The 16,719-nt window shown below is 50.3% G+C and overlaps 1 protein-coding gene across 1 annotated transcript; it reads right to left on the bottom strand.

The window, feature by feature from the left end:
* Window positions 1–259: 259 nt before the first annotated feature.
* Window positions 260–12,720, bottom strand: GUK1 (guanylate kinase 1). Its single transcript, XM_009477566.2, has 7 exons — window positions 12,607–12,720; window positions 10,188–10,229; window positions 8,900–8,996; window positions 3,621–3,759; window positions 1,771–1,855; window positions 801–886; window positions 260–339 (listed from the first exon to the last, which is right to left on the bottom strand). The coding sequence occupies exons 1-7, from the start codon at window positions 12,716–12,718 to the stop codon at window positions 304–306; spliced, it is 597 nt and encodes a 198-aa protein (XP_009475841.1). The 5' UTR covers window positions 12,719–12,720; the 3' UTR covers window positions 260–303.
* Between the last annotated feature and the right edge of the window lie 3,999 nt (window positions 12,721–16,719).

Below are 16,719 nucleotides of genomic sequence, written 5' to 3'. Positions count from 1 at the left end.
GGGGCCGCAGCTGCCCAGACAGCTCCTCCACAGCCTGGCAGAACAGCTCTGCCCTTCGGCAGCAGATGCCGTGCCATCGCTTCCAAAGCTTCCACCTGAGGTACCAACCTGGGAGAGCCCACGGCGAGCGCGTGGCGAACAGAAACACAAGCGTGACCGGGTTTCGTTTTCTTTCCTTTTAATAGAAACATCCTAGAGTAACTTGGGAGGAGGATCAACCTAAAGGGAATGTCTCTTGCAATAAAATCACGCCATGTGCTTCAGGAATGATGTGCAAAGTTAAAACGTCCAAGCAGGCTCAGGTCAGGACTTCCTGGATTCTTGGGTCTTCTTGATTTCCTGCAAGGAGATGAGGAAAACAACTGAGCATCTCCCACTCTTTGGGAACAACTCATAGCATCACGGCTCTGGAGACCATGAGCGATCATCTCCTCAGAGCAGCTCCACAGCACCGCAGGACCAAGCCCAGAGTTTACGCACGAGCCTTTAGGGACAAGGCAAGGTTTGACTTGGAGGCTCTTCAAAAACAGTGCACTGTTTCCTTCCATACTGTCCAGGGATGTACGTTTATTTTGCCCATAACCCAGTATTGCGCTGGATCCGTTGCCCGCTCTTAGGCCACCGATCCGTCATCACTCATACGTGATCTGCGCTCGACCGTGTCACTCAGCAGCTCAAAACAGATCAAGTGTGGGCATGTGGTCACGCTTCTGTGGCTGCCTAGTGACAGGCCCTCACCTGCTCAGCCTAGGTGTCACGCCTGCCCAGGGAGCGAGGCAGAAAAGCCCCAAAAGACTCACCTCCAGGAGTATCTCCTTCAATTCGGAATAGGCTTTTTCTAAATCATCATTAATAATGACCAAGTCAAACAGGCCAGGCTCTTTACCTAGGGAAGGAGATGAGGATAAGAGGAGTTAGAGGAGAACACGTTCCTTCCCTGTGTCATCTCTCGTGCATGACCTGAGTTCCTGTGGCATTTTGTCCTGGTTTCAGCTAGGATAATTTTCTTCCTAGTAGCTGGCATAGTGCTGTGGTTTGGATTTAGGATGAGAAGAATGTTGATAACACTCTGATGGTTTAGTTGTTGCTCAGTACTGCTCATGCCAGCCAAGGACTTTTCAGCTTCCCATGCTCTGCCAGGGGCACAAGGAACTGGGAGGGGGCACAGCCAGAACAGTTGATCCAAACTGGCCCAAAGGGCTATTCCATACCGTATGACATCATGCTCAGTATATGAACTGGGGCGGGGGTTGGCCTGGGAGCAGCGATCGCTGCTCGGGAACGGGCTAGGTATCGGTCGGCGGGTGGTGAGCAATTGCATTGTGCATCACTTGCTTTGTGTATTGTTATTATCATTACTATACTGTTATTATTATCATTACCATTTTACTTTATTTCCATTATTAAACTGTTCTTATCTCAGCCCAGGAGTGTTTCTCACTCTTACTCCTCCAATTCTCTCCCCCATCCCATCGGGGCAGGGGCAGTGAGCGATGGCTGCCTGGTGCTTAGTTGCTGGCTGGGGCTAAACCACGACACATTTTAATATTATTATTTCAGCCACCGGTAACGTGCTTCTCTGCCAACCGCCCACGAGGAACTGCAGTGGGAAACGATGCAGTACGGTGCTTAGATCAAATTCAGCTAACGTCCAAGCCCTGCCAGCGCTCCGTGGAGAACACGCGTCAGACGTTCATGCGAAAACCAGCTCCTAAATCACCAACGCATCCCCTCTCCCTGCGCACATCACTCAAAGGCCCCTGGACTTACTGAGTTCCAAATCTATGCGAGCTGCAGTCAAACGCTTCAGTAAACTTTCTTCTGTCTCAGTTTTTCGGTCCCGTAGTCTTTTTTCCTAAATCAAATGACAAACGTGTTATAGAAACGTGTGTTCCAAATGCTGCACACAGAAACCACCACCCACCCCACAAGCCAGCGCCGTCTGACACTTGCTGCTGCCAGAGACCACGGACATGTGGGATAACGCCCTGCAAAGGGTGAGGGGCCTCGGTCGCAGCCCACAGCAAACCTGTGGCCAAGCTGGGTTTAGGCTCAAGATCTCCTACCCAGAGCTCAGGTTCCCAGTGTCTTTTTCCTCACCCTGGGTTTTTTGGTTTGGTTTTTTTTTTTTTTTTTTTTTTTTTTTTTTTTTTTTCAGGTACTGCTGGGAGATCATAGAATCAGTTAGGTCAGAAAAGACCTTTAAGATCATCCAGTCCAACCATTAACCTAACACTGCCAAGTCCACCACTAAACCAATTAAGGGGAGAGTAGTAATTTCATGTTTCCTGGTTTGGGGGCTGGATTATTTTTTAATGAAAGTAAAAGTAGGAATCACAGAACGCTTTGGGTGGGAAGGGACCTTTAGAGCTCCCCCAGCCCAGCCCCTGCAGTGCCAGGGACAGCTTTAACCAGAGCAGGGTGCTCACAGCCCCGTCCAGCCTGGCCTGGGATGGTGCCAGGGATGGGGCCTCCACCGCCTCTCTGGGCAACCTGTGCCAGCGCCTCACCACCCTCACTGTAAAACATTTCTTCCCTATATCCAGTCTAAATCTATTCTTCTTTAGTTTAAATCCGTCGCTAAGGTTGGAAAGGATCTCTAAGATCATCAGCCCAACCATCAACCCAACACCCCCATGCCCACCAAACCATGGCCCAAAATGCCACCTCTGCCCGTTTTTTGAACCCCTCCAGGGATGGGGACTCCACCACCTCTCTGGGCAGCCTGTTCCAATGCTTGACCACTTTTTCAGTAAAGAAATTTTTCCAAATATCCAATCTAAACCTCCCTGACGCAACTTGAGCCCATTTCCTCTCATCCTATTGCTAACTACTTGGGAGAAGAGACCGACTGCCCCCTCCCTGCCCCCTCCTGTCAGGAGCTGCAGAGAGCGATAAGGTTTCCCCTCAGCCTCCTCTTCTCCAGACTAAACAACCCCAGCTCCCTCAGATGAAATCTCTCTGCTGGGCTCTGGCATCTGGTGCTGTTGGCTTCCTCCTCCACAAACTCAATGAGAAACACAGACTGCCTGATCTACTGAGAGCGGAGAGCCAAGAGTCGCAGGCTTCTCTGCCACATACTCCTTGCACGGCCTCAGCAAGTTGCGTATATGTGTCTGCATCCCTCCCTGAACCACTGCAGTGATTTCACTTCTCCCAGAGGCACACTACGATATTATCTAGAGCCCTGTAAGACCAGAGGGGTATAGGATTTCCAGTGCTGCAGAGAACCAGCCTCCCTCGTTTTAACTTTAATATCTGGAAGCAAGTCTCAACACAAAATTCTCCTTCTCTCCCCAGCATAAGCACAACTAACACCTTTCAAGGCTGGCCATGCTGCAACAGAGTCTATAACCCAATGCAGGCAAACACGCCGAGGTGTTTAAACTGTACGGGAGGGACTCAAAAAAACAGGGCACAGGAAGATTTATCCCTGGGAGACAGCAGCTGGGGAGTTAAGACTGGGCAGAGGTAACAGTCTGCTCAGAAACATTTTCCCACCCTATTCTATGGCCCTGAAAAACATACAGATGAATCAACGCAGGGGGAACCCCCATCGCTTCCGAGCAAGACGCTGATTACCTCTAACTGCTTAACGGCAAAGGAAGGCGGTCGCTCACCAAGATGTCTATGGACGGAGGCTGCACGGAGATGTAGATGGGGTTCAGGTCTGTCCTCTTGATGTTCTTCACGCCCTGGATGTCGATGTCGAGGATGCAGATCTGGTTCTGGGCCTGAACGGCCTGCACTGCACCTTTACTGGGGTCAGAGCAAAGAGGGAAGGGGTCAGAGCGTCCAGCCACAGCAGTGGACATTTGGGGTGCCCCCTCCAGCAGCAGGTCTTCACCTCACAGGGCTCCCCTGTGCCCAAACTGTGGCAGGAGAGAAGAGACAGCCTGCTCCGCTCCTGCTAAACAGTTTCTCTTTCCCCAAGTGTCCTCTGGGTCCCTGGGGTGGAGCAGGGACCTGCTGTCTCCTGCTAGAGAGGCTGGCAAAACCACGACGGAAGGTGTGGAAATGGATAGCGTACGACTGTCCCATGAGCAGTGTGAATCAGGTATGGTCCGTGAAGCTCCGGCCTTTGACAAACACAGGAGCAACCTTCACCAAAGCGCAAAAACACTGAGAACTTTCCTTCTCCACAGATCCACTGATTTCCGTACCCATGCACTCTCCTGAAGGACACTTGATGGAGATGGATCATAGAATCGTAGAATCGTTTAGGTTGGAAAAGACCTTTAAGATCATCCAGTCCAACCATTAACCTGACACTACCAAGTCCACCACTAAGCCAGTTAAGGGTAGAGTAAGAATTTCATGTTTCCTGGCTTGGGGGCTGGATTATTTTTTAATGAAAGTAAAACTAAGAATCATTAAGGTTGGAAAGGAGCTCTAAGATCATCGGTCCAACCATCAACCCAACACCCCCATGCCCACTAAACCATGTCCCAAAGTGCCACCTCTGCCTGTTTTTTGAACACTTCCAGGGATGTTCCTGCCTGGCTCGCAAGATGCATAATTAAGGAAATATTTTTTAAGTGGCGGTTCTCATATGTCGTTAAAGACAGTATCTCTTTCCCAACATGGGGGAATTACCTCCAGCTTGTTCCTGAATACCTACAATTCTCCCTTGAGAAGCAGCAACGCCAACCCTCTCCTGGAGCACTGGAGGTACCTGGACTAGTTACTGGGCAGCAGGCCTCTTGGGAGACTTTTCAGTCAGTATTTGCACAGAGCTGGGCACAGATTCTCCTTCCAGCCAGGGCTCCGTGGCAAGATGGACAGTGCAGAGAGGAGCCCTGCCAGAAGCTCAGAGGTGGCACTGCAAGTTTTGAGATCGTGAAGTCAGGAGGTCATGCAATGGAAGCAGAGATTAAGAGAAAACGCTGCCCTGTAGCCAGCCTCCAACTTGCTCGATTCCCTGCCCCTACCCAGGGCACCTCTTTGGACTTCACCTTGTCACCCTGCACCACCCAGGTTTTGCTCCCCAATGCCTTCTGCAAAGATGTCTAAGGGAGTCTGTTTTCAGCACAAATGCTCTTGCATTGTCCTACACCCCAGGAAAGGGGAGTCACAGCTCCAGCGAAACAGGATTCGGGACCCCCAGCCCTCCTGCCACAGCTCTCACCAGCCCCGCTCCTGGCTGCGCCAGCTGCAGAATCATAGAATAGAATCATAGAATCGTTGAGGTTGGAAAAGACCTTTAAGATCATCCAGTCCAACCATTGACCTAACACTACCAAGAATAGAATAGAATAGAATCACAGAATTGTTTAGGTTGGAAAAGACCTTTAAGATCATCCAGTCCAACCACTGACCTAACACTACCAAGAAGACAGGGTGGGTCTTCACCGGCATAGGGGGAAAGCACCCATGGGTGTCATGCAGCAGCTGCCTGCGCCCACGGTGCTGCTGTTGGGAGCGTGCGAGCAGAGGAAGGTGCGAGAGCACAGACGGAGAGTCCTGAACACACGGGTACCACCGCTGCACGACAGCTTGCTGCAAACGCAGCCAGAGAGGACAGAGGCGGGACAAGCAGAAGGTGATGCTCGGAGAAATAGGGAGCAGAGCCAAGATGGGGAAAGCTGTAAAGAATTCTGGGAGCCTGCAAGCCCAGAAAAGCCCCGGCAAACAGAGACGAGCAACGGAGCAGCCTGACACAGCGGCGCTGTGAGCTCCTCACACCGGACGGCGGGGAAGAGCAGGCAGCCAGGCAGCCTTGGGGTCCCGCAGCCGGTCTGGTCAGCACAACAGGGTCTACTGTCTGCAGAGACTGATGGGGTCACGCAGGAGGATGGAGGTGGCTGGTGACTTTCATCCTGACCCGGGAGTCCCACAACACAGGTCACAAACCCCAATAGGAAGGGGAAAGCTGAAGCGAAGCTGCGAGACCAGCACTGTGCCTTATACGCAAATACAGATTTGCTGTCTTGCCCGGGGGGGGAGAAGCAAGAGTCTAGATCATAGAATGCTTTGGGCTGGAAGGGACCTTTAGAGCCCACCCAGCCCAGCCCCTGCAGTGCCAGGGACAGCTTTAACCAGCCCAGGGTGCTCAGAGCCCCGTCCAGCCTGGCCTGGGATGTTTCCAGGGATGGGACCTCCGCCGCCTCTCTGGGCAACCTGTGCCAGTGCTTCACCAGCCTCAGTGTAAAACATTTCTTCCTTATGTCTAGTCTAAATCTATTCTTCTTTAGTTTAAATCCATTATTCCTTGTCCTGTCACAACAGGCCTTGCTAAAATCTGAGCACCATCCACCACAAATCCACAAAAACTCCCCCAAACGGCTTCATTTGCCTTGCGAAAGCCACATGTTTCATCTGGTATCACAGGGTATCAACCAACTCCCGCTGCAACCGATCTACAAAGAGCCAGCAGCTCTCAGAGCCCTGAGAAGGATACTCCATGCCTGCACTCTGATTTCAGCCTCTAATTTAAAGAGCTTCAAAGAAATTCTCATTTCTGTGGGTAGGATTGTGCTATTCCACAGACAGGGCCCTTCCAGGGCTCTTAAATTAAGCAATTCATTTTCAGTTGTTCATTGTTATTAGCTGATGAGATTTAGGGAACAGAAAAGATTGGCGAAAACTTCAACTATTCTGATAAGCATGAGGGACTCTCTCTATTTTATCACACATCTGGTTAGAAACATCCTTAGGGACTTGCACAGGAAACACAGGCTTGGAGAGTGTCCTGGTTTCGGCTGGGACAGAGTTAATTTTCTTCCTAGTAGCTGGCATAGTGCTGTGGTTTGGATTTAGGATGAGAATAATGCTGATAACACACTGATGGTTTAGTTGTTGCTCAGTACTGCTTATGCCAGTCAAGGACTTTTCAGCTTCCCATGCTCTGCCAGGGGCACAAGGAGCTGGGAGGGGGCACAGCCAGGACAGTTGATCCAAACTGGCCCAAGGGCCATTCCATACCATACGGCGTCATGGGCAGTATAGAAACTGGGGGGGGGGTTGGCTGGGGAGCAGCGATCGCTGCTCGGGAACTGGCTGGGTATCGGTCGGCGGGTGGTGAGCAATTGCATTGGGCATCACTTGCTTTGTGTATTGTTATTATCATTACTATATTGTTATTATTATCATTACTACTTTACTTTATTTCAATTATTAAACTGTTCTTGTCTCAACCCAGGAGTGTTTCTCACTCTCACTCCTCCGATTCTCTCCCCCATCCCATCGGAGCAGGGGGAGCGAGCGAGCGGCTGCGTGGTGCTGAGCTGCTGGGGTTAAACCACGACAGAGAGTTTCTGTATTTACTTTGTTTGCAAACTGGATGTTATTGCTGAGATGGTCTGGGTTAATTTCAGCCTCCCACCCTGCATGTCCACCACCACAGGTAGTGTGAATATGCAGACAGAACCGAAGATTAAAGTGAGGGCCAGGCAGACAAGCACCTCAGAAACAAACCCAAGCACATCATTTCATTTGGTTTAAGTATCAAGTTCCTGAAAGTTTCAAGGAAATTGGCTGAAAAGAGATGGATGTCTTCTCAGCTCCCACTTTGAGGAAAAGGCACCAAAGTCAACTCCACCTACGTATCGGGCATCAGAAAGCAGCCGTCTCCTCCAGGCTGCGGCCGGCTGGATTAAGCAGGAGACACGTGACGGAAGGAAGCCTGTCCTACGCAGGATGAAGCCAGGGATTAGGGAGATTGAACTTGGCTTCTCCTTGGTGCTGGGTATTTGGAAGATGAGCTGTCAGGTTTCGCTTCTCTTGCCAAACCAGTGACATTGAAAGTGGCGAGGCCAGATGGGGGATTCTGCTTCTCCATCAGCCTCAGAGGGAGCACGGCCAGCCCCCCGCAAGGCCAACCCGGGGGGGGGCTAATTGTTACTACTACTATTTTACTTTATTTTATTTCAATTATTAACCTGTTCTTATCTCACCCCAGGAGTGTTTCTCACTCTCACTCCTCCGATTCTCTCCCCCATTCCACCGGGGCAGGGGCAGTGAGCGAGCGGCTGCGTGGTGCTGAGCTGCTGGCTGGGGCTGAACCAGAACAGGGCCTTATGTTGGCACCTCCCGTGAGGAAACCACCCTCCGAAGCTAATTTTGCCATTGCAAAAAAAAAAAAGAAAAGAAATCCTCAAAAAAGCACATTCAGCTCTTTAAGAAATGTAAGTCTTCCTGTAAAGCATTTCAGGCGAATTTATTTAATGCAACTAATTAAATATCTCGGGCAACATCTAACCCTCCTCCTTAGCAGGTCCTTTACTATAGTGCCACAATTTTCCTCACAATAATTATATACGATATCTGACTTCTAATTAACACTGGAGCTGATGATCAATAAAAAAAATTAAGCTGCAAGGCCAGGGCGATGCTATTCTAAAATCCACCTAACTCTTTAACCCCAGTTAAGGGTGCCACGCAATTTAGCTATTCGTACGCAGCCACTTTACCAAAGCAACACGCATTCGTTTCACAACAGCCAATACAGATTATCACTGCTCCTGCTCCCGAATTCATCATATTTGGACCATTAGGTAACGCAGGGATAACGAGAGTAAGTCTCCATTCTGCCCACTGCTCTCTGCAAGCACTCGGAAAGTGTTCAGGAGCATAAATAGTCTGTGAAAATCAGCCCTGTGCAAGAAAAGCGTTAAGGATATGAACTACTTCAGCAGCCCTCAATCACCACAGGCCATAGAGAATCTCGTAACGCAACGATGATTTAGTTATGATGAGCTAACGCTCCGCAAGAGTTAATTTTGCCGTCTTAATAAAGCTGACAAGGACCCTGCTATCAAAATGAAAGGCTTTGCTTATGGCAAGAATCTGCGTGTTTGGGGGAAAACAGCATGACCAAGTTAAAATATTTTTTCCCTTCACCATCACCTCGGCTCCCGGCACCACCTGGTTCAGCAGCGACAGCGTCTGAACTGCGTACCTCGTCCCGTACATATTTCCGGAGAACTCTGCGTGCTCGATGAATTCACCAGCATCGATTTCTTTCTGCATTTCCTCTCTGGTCACAAAGTGGTAATCTAGATAGGGAAAACAGGAAAAATAGCCAGAAATTAACAACTTTGAAGGTAAAGTTCACAGTCAAAATGACACCCATGGGTGCTTAAGGGAGAAGCACCTTAAAATCTGCTTTGGACAAGGATGGCAGACTGCAGATATCTACTCCCTAATTACTGTATACAGCACCCCCTCTCTCACCAATTGCCCAGACAGCTGCTCAAAATGTTTTGGAGCTTTCCGTGTGGCCAGACATGCTGCTGTACCCCCTTTTTCACACCCTTTCCCCTTTCTGGTGCCGTGGAAAACTCCCCCCCGGCTCCCCACAGGTGCGGAACACGTTACAGCAGGACTGCCAAGGCCCTTGATTTGAAAGCATTGATGATTAAAGACTAGAATGGGGCAAGAGAGAGAGAGGGAGATGAAAGGGAACATCAAAACCAAATGAACTAAAGGGGAATGTTTCTCTATCTTTTGTTAAAATTCCTCCTTTTCACTTCAGAGCAAAAACCGCCATCAGAAATTAAGCACAAACCTCATTTGATTCTTTCTGGAATCTGCAGACAAACCAGAAAACAGAAAAGCAGCTGGCCAGCTGCACACAAGCTATTAATACGGATAAAGGCATCTCATTAAGCAGTTGCCTTTTCCAAAGCAGCGCGCATTTGAGATCCCTCACCGGAGCTACCTGGCACTTCGGAAAACCAAGCCACTCAATGACCAAGTATGGACCGGGGCGCTTAAACCGAGAGCCCCGCTTTGAAAACCTCGGCCAGCGAGTCAGAGACGGTGTCTAGAAAAGACAAAACTGGCAGCACTTGCTCTGCCTCTGCTAACATTTCACCACTTAATTAAATTTTGCATTTGTTCTGCCAAGTCCATCCCTCTCTGTTATCTTTTCTCCAACACACGGCACACGCTGCAGAGCAGCGGTGAACAGCTACGGTCTCGTTGCCACCGAGATAAAGGACAAAAGCGTGTGTAGGTATGCGTGTTTATATACACACATACATATACACACTCTCATACATACATATACACGCTCTCAAATACATCATTACTGAACGTCTGCCTAAGGAAACGCACCCTATCAACATAAACCTAGGACTAACTTATCTGCCAGTGGGGATTCACGCGTGCATTTCAAACTCAAAATTTTTCAGAGGAATTATTTGCCGAGTCTAATGAGATGGGCCCAGCTGCACCACACTCACCTTTGCCATTTACTTCTCCAGGTCTTGGCTGCCTTGTGGTATCTGTAAGCAAAAAAACCAGCCTTGTAAAGTTTGTAGATCACCCAAGGAAGCAATAGCATCAAAGAAATAAAAGCACACATGCAGCAGATTAACCCAATCACATACTAAGCCAATCCTCTCTTTAAAATGATCAAAGCTTCTGGAATCAACTAGCGTAACACACAACGACACGCAGGATCGGCCTTTAATCGAAGAATCCTAGATAATCTGAAAACAATCAATTAAGATTGTTAGGGGCTGAGCGGTCAGTGTGGGACTTACCAGGCTGGGCTTAGTTTTCAGCTCTGCCTCAGCCTTCCTGCGTAATCCCAGACGCGTTATTCGGACCTCTGCCTCCGAGTTCAGGGGAATTAGTGGTGCCCTACTTCGCAGAGTTCTCTTCATTTTAAAAGATCATGCAGCATCTACAGAGGTGCTTAAAATAGCCAGATTTAGCGAATAAGGGCAAACTCCTGCACGAGGCAGGTGAATAAATCGGACAGCCTTTGACCCCCAAAGTCATTCGAACTAGTATTATTTTAAGCACACGCTCTGCAAATCAAAAAAGAAGCCGATGGTCATCATGGAGGGCAACGCCGATTATTTTATTTAGGACCGGCAGGAGTTAACTTAATGCAATAAGGCTCTGATCACCTGTAAGCTTTTCTAAAGCACCAGTTGCCAAGGTCTAAGTGGCCTATGGAGATTTAGGACAAAAAAAAATATCTACCAAGAGGCAACCTTGGGGAAAACAGGAAGACTTAGTTTGGAGTCAGATGAGAGATTCAGTTGAATCAAGAGCATAGGATGAAACGCACAAAAGTAAAGATAATTTTAAGGGTTTTTCCATCTCCAGTAACATTAAATTTTTAAACATCCAGTGTTTGCTCTTTCAGGGCGGAACGAACGCAGATCTCACAGACCTCAAAGCGAGGATTTCGCTTGCAGTATCCAAAGCGTTAGGACAGTTAAAAAAAAAAATTATGGTAACATTATTTAAAAACACCTTGCAGAGCTCTAGGGAAAATGGGGCAAATGAGCTGTGGACACAGCCCAGACTCTGCAGGTAACCTTTAAGGTGTCACTTGAGAAAAAGGAAACAGAATTCCTATTGCAACAGGCAAGCTGCCTGAGAAAATTCCCCGCACTTACTCCGTTGTGGACGCGGGAGGACTTCAGCACTGCCTGCAGGCAGGCGTGGGCCGAGCTGGCTGGCCAGGGGTTATTTTCACGTTACCGGGAACCATCCCAGGTAGACACAAAGGACCCTTGGCCAGCACTTAGCGACCGATGCAGAAAAAGTCAACAAATCACCAGAGCAATGGCAGAGGAGGAACGTACGCAGGTGACGGGGAGAACTGTTTCACTGACTGACCCGGTAATGAGACGGTGTCCTGGTTTCGGCTGGGATAGAGTTAATTTTCTTCCTAGTAGCAGGCATAGCGCTATATTTTGGATTTAGGATGAGAAGAATGCTGATAACACGCTGATGGTTTAGTTGTTGCTCAGTACTGCTTATGCCAGTCAAGGACTTTTCAGCTTCCCATGCTCTGCCAGGGGCACAAGGAGCTGGGAGGGGGCACAGCCAGAATAGTTGATCCAAACTGGCCCAAGGGCTATTCCATACCATACGGCGTCATGGGCAGTATAGAAACTTGGGGGATTGGCCGGGGGGCAGCGATCGCTGCTCGGGGACGAGCCGGGTATCGGTCGGCGGGTGGTGAGCAATTGCATTGTGCATCACTTGCTTTGTGTATTATTATTGCTATTATTATTATATTGTTATTATTATCATTACTACTTTACTTTATTTCAATTATTAAACTGTTCTTGTCTCAACCCAGGAGTGTTTCTCACTCTCACTCCTCCAATTCTCTCCCCCATCCCCCCGGGGCAGGGGCAGTGAGCGAGCGGCTGCGTGGTGCTGAGCTGCTGCCTGGGGCTGAACCACGACAGACGGGCTTCACGAAATGCTTTAACAATTTTAAATCCGAGACTCTGGTGTGCAGCCCCTGGGCTGTTAAAATCCCCATCAGCTCCCGCAGGTGGATGGAAAGAACTGACTTTTGAAGCAGAGGCGTGGGGGGGATTTTGTTCCTTTCAGAGGCAAGAATCACTCAGAAAAATCTCACCACCTCTCGGAGCTGTGTTTAGAGGTGTGGGGAGTCAGACCAGGAAAGGGTGCTGTTCCAGACAAATCTTAGACTTGCCACTCAATACCAGTAGTAAAAGGCATTCCGACTTATTTAAACATCCCAAAGAGCCCACGGATGGACTAGGACACCGGCAAGCCATGGAAGCTCGTTATTTGGGGTGTGAATACGGCTACAGAAGCAGGGCTGGGCTAGCGGCCCTGAACTCCTCCGCTGCCCTTCCCCAGAGACATACGGATACTCACGGGAGACGCTGAAGCCGAAAATGTTCTCGTAATCTTTAAGCAATTTCTTTAACAAAGTGCTCTTCCCTGCACCCGACGGGCCACTCAGAACTACCGGCCTTGGTCCCTGCATGGCTAGAGAGACAGAAAAATATGCGTCTGGTTAGAAACACCCATGAAAAAACACAGCAATGGATTCCCAGGGGTGCTCAGCCCCACAAAACAGCATCTATCCTTTACCCTCGGATACAAGTTTCTGCAGGCAAATCTGAAATGACGAGAAATCACAAGCCTAGAGCTGATCGGAAGTAACAGAAAGTGAAGAAAATACCGGGGAAAAATCAAAGAACTATTAAATTAGCAAACTGGCTGCAGACAGCAGGAGCTGCAAAAGATCCGGGCCGGGAGCCCTGAGGACTCGGATTATCGTTTTGGAAAGCAGACAACAGAGGCCACCAGCAATGCAGCCGGGCTGCTTCACCTCGCTTCGCTGCTGGCCCCAATTCCTACCTGGGGAACAAATACCTCGGACAAATGACGGGCAGGTATCACCGCAGCGCGAACACTCGTTCTCGAGGGACTGAGGTTAAACTTGTAGGACACAGCCCAAAGGAGGAGGAAACTGGGCTCCAGCTGCCACTAAACCGGGATAATTCAAGCCAGCTCTGTTCTCTGTCACCAGGGTTGGGTCCTTCTGGGACCCAAATCCCAGGGAAAAGTTTCTCTAAAAAGGAGGAAAATGCTGTCTGTGCCTGGTGGCGCCTGAAAACGCCCTGGGACGTCCACACACACCAGGCAATGCCAGCTTAATATTTGTCCTTCCTGAAAGGGATACGGTCACAGCCACCGCCCTCTCATGGGGAGAGGCCTCGAGGAGCATTTGCAGGAGATGCTGGCAAGAAAAAAGGGGCAGAAATCAGCCAGCGTCACACTTACGCAGCTCCGAGCCGGGGATGGGATGCCCGTGGGATCGCCACACCTCTTACGTTGCCCATTTACATCCTAACAAGCACAAACCACGAGCCGGCGATGGCCACTTAAACATTTCCTATCAGTCCTGGGATAAATATCCACACACAAAGCCTTTACCATAGGCAGACAACATACTGAAGCCGAGACGCAGAAGCCCAGCGCGTCCTCCACCACTAAACCCCAAAGCCTTGCAAGAGCAGTCTGAACACGGGTGTGATCTGGGACACGAGCATGCTTTGGGGTTTATTTCCATGCTTCCTGGAGCGCTAACTCCAGCTCAAGGTGTCTCATGGTGAGAGAAGGTACAGAGGGGGGAGGAAAAAAAAAAAAAAAACCGTAGCCTGGGGCCACACAGATCTTTCTGCAGTTGTTTCTTCAGCCAGGAAGAAAAAAAACCTGGGTGTTTTCATGCGCCTGCCTCTCTGGGGGGGAAGAAAGGTTAATTATCAACACGTGAATAAAGAAGAAAATCCCGTACGACAGCGCAGGGGGTACCGCTAAGGACCCTCATCCATCAACAGCGATTCAGCAGCTTCTAAACCAGAGGTGATGACGAGAGCAGGACAAATCAAAGAAACTTATTTTTCCTGTTTAAAAACAATTACTTTCTGCAAGCAGTAATACCCCCTGGAAATGCATTTTTTTTTTTTTTTTAACCTCATTGGCTGGGTGTGGCCTCAGGAGCAATCAGCCGACAGGCAGCATAATGCCTTTCCATTTTAAATGAGATCATAGCAAAGTCACCCCGACCTTACAAATCACTTTTTAAACAGCCTAAGCCAAATGCCGCCTCTGACAAAGTCAGCGGCGGATCGGGCAGCCGGCAGGTCCGGCCGTGCTGCCTCCCTGACCCCAGCCCGCGTGAGCTGGGTACCTCCTCACCCCAAAATCCCTCCTGCATGGCCCCGCGACTGCGCAGACACCTATCAGGCAGCACTACAGCTAGAAAATGATAGGAATTTTCCCTCCGTTCCCTGAGGATGCTTTGTGCTATGTCTGACCAGAGTTTATCCGAGCCCGTACAAAAGGACAGTGTATTAACATGCAAAGTCTGAGCAGATGCCAGCAGCAGCTCACGTGGGCGTAAAAACACCCATGTTCAACCACCATCCAAAAGGAAACTGGGTTTTTTTGGGTTTTTTTTTTTTGCTGTTTGTGTCCCGTAGGTGCTGCAGCCCCAGAAATCCACCAGATCAAACGTTCTCCGGGGGCCCCGCAGGACCGGTCCCACAGTACGCCTGTGGCCACGGTGCCGGATTAGGCTCCATCGTCCCAAAACCACGACGAGGCCGAACAAACTCTAGGAAGTTCTTCTGGGGACCTGCCCTACCTTTCCCTTTAGCCCTTGAGGTTTGATAATTTCCAGATATCACAGGTTTTGCTGGAATGTTCAACGCCGAAAGAGGTAAGCACATGCTCCTGCACCTCCTCACCAGCGAAACGCTATTCAGTGCTTGCAGCAAGGAAGCAGAGGGGCTTCTCTTCTCCCCCTCTTCTGCCCCTGCCAGCTCCTCTCACCCGTATAAATAAAATGGGTGAGCCCTAACCACTGCTTGCAAAACAATTCGGAAGAAAAAGAGGAGCTACGCAAAGTTCGTTGCCCTCTGGTCATCCCAGCGCGCTTCGCAACACACCTGCTCCCAAACGACGCTCCTTCCTCGGCCGCCACCGAAAGCCCCCACGCGGGATATTTGCACGCCAGCACGGATTCCGTCTGGGTGTTTCACGGCTTCCCCTCCTCCGGCTGTGCCAACAAGAACTGCTCCGGGCGCACAAGACCCGGGTCCCTGCCTGCAGATGCCAGCCAGGACGCTCACATCCCAGCCAGAGGGAAAAGAGCTTTCCTCTCTCCCTCCTCAAAATTTCATCTGCCCTTTAGTCAGCACCGATAGAAAAAGGGGAATTTAAAGCTGCCCAAATCCCTTACAATCATTTCATTCAAACTGGGAAGGGGTGAGAGGAACGGGCAGAGCGCTGGCCGGGAGCAGGCTCCAACGCATCCTTACCTTTTTTGCTTTTGCTCCCTTTCAGCCAAGGTATAAAGCCCAGCTCCTCACAGCGGCGACAGGCTCGCAATACGAGCGAGCCGGCAGAAAGCTGGGCTATTTGTGAGCTGCCTAAAGCCTTAATTACCGAGCTGCAATTTTAAGATGGCCAATGAAAAGGGCTCGCTGGTCTTTAATCTCCTCTCGTGGTTTCTTCTCCGCTCCCTGCTCTCCCAGCTGGTAAAGCTGCGAAGGGGCTGACGGGCGCCGGCGCTTCGGCAAATGGCAAAACCGTCCCCGCCTCTGCACGTAACCTCACGGATCGCACGTCCCCCGCGGTCCCCAAGGTGAAGGCACACGGGGAAGAGCGGCTGTCGGTGGGTCAGAGGGAGGTGAGGGTCAGAGGGGGCCTCAGGTCTGCAGCCCACCCTCCCCCCCAAACGCAGCACGTCTTCAGCTGGCGATCAGCGGCGGTGCCCACAGACCCCACGAAGGGATGGGCTCCGAGAGAGCATTGATGCACATCGGGCGTAAACCCCGGGCTATAAAGCTGCTACGCTCACGTCACACACCCAGCAGTTGTGCGGTTGAGGCAACTCCTCTAGAATCACAGAATCGTTGAGGTTGGAAAAGCCCTTTAAGATCATCCAGTCCAACCATTCACCTACACTACCAACTCCACCACTAAACCAATTAAGGGGAGAGTCATAATTTCATGTTTCCTGGCTTGGGGGCTGGATTATTTTTAATGAAAGTAAACCTAGGAATCACTAAGGTTGGAAAGGATCTCTAAGATCATCAGCCCAACCATCAACCCAACACCCCCGTGCCCACTAAACCATGGCCCAAAGTGCCACCTCTGCCCGTTTTTTGAACCCCTCCAGGGATGGGGACTCCACCACCTCTCTGGGCAGCCTGGTCCAATGCTTGACCACCCTTTCCGTGAAGAAATTTCTCCCAATATCCAACCTAAACCTCCCCTGGTGCAGCTTGAGCCCATTTCCTCTTGTCCTATCGCTGGTTCCTTGGGAGAAGAGCCCGACCCCCCCTCCCTGCCCCCTCCTGCCAGGAGCTGCAGAGCGATCAGGTCTCCCCTCAGCCTCCTCTTCTCCAGGCTGAACACCCCCAGCTCCCTCAGCCGCTCCCCACCAGCCCTGTGCTCCAGACCCTGCCCCAG

This window comes from Pelecanus crispus, chromosome 2 (assembly GCF_030463565.1).
Source record: "Pelecanus crispus isolate bPelCri1 chromosome 2, bPelCri1.pri, whole genome shotgun sequence".
Classification (NCBI taxonomy): domain Eukaryota; kingdom Metazoa; phylum Chordata; class Aves; order Pelecaniformes; family Pelecanidae; genus Pelecanus; species Pelecanus crispus.
The sequence above is the reverse complement of the archived record's forward strand: the minus strand, read 5'-3'. Positions and strand labels throughout refer to the sequence as shown.

Coding starts and splice junctions, on each gene's coding strand:
- GUK1 (XM_009477566.2), bottom strand. CDS start 12,718: ATGCAGGGACCAAGGCCGGTAGTTCTGAGTGGCCCGTCGGGTGCAGGG. Junction 8,997..10,187: donor TGGAGAAGTAAATGGCAAAG/GTGAGTGTGGTG, acceptor TTCCCTATCTAG/ATTACCACTTTGTGACCAGA. Junction 3,760..8,899: donor GGAAATATGTACGGGACGAG/GTACGCAGTTCA, acceptor CTCTGACCCCAG/TAAAGGTGCAGTGCAGGCCG.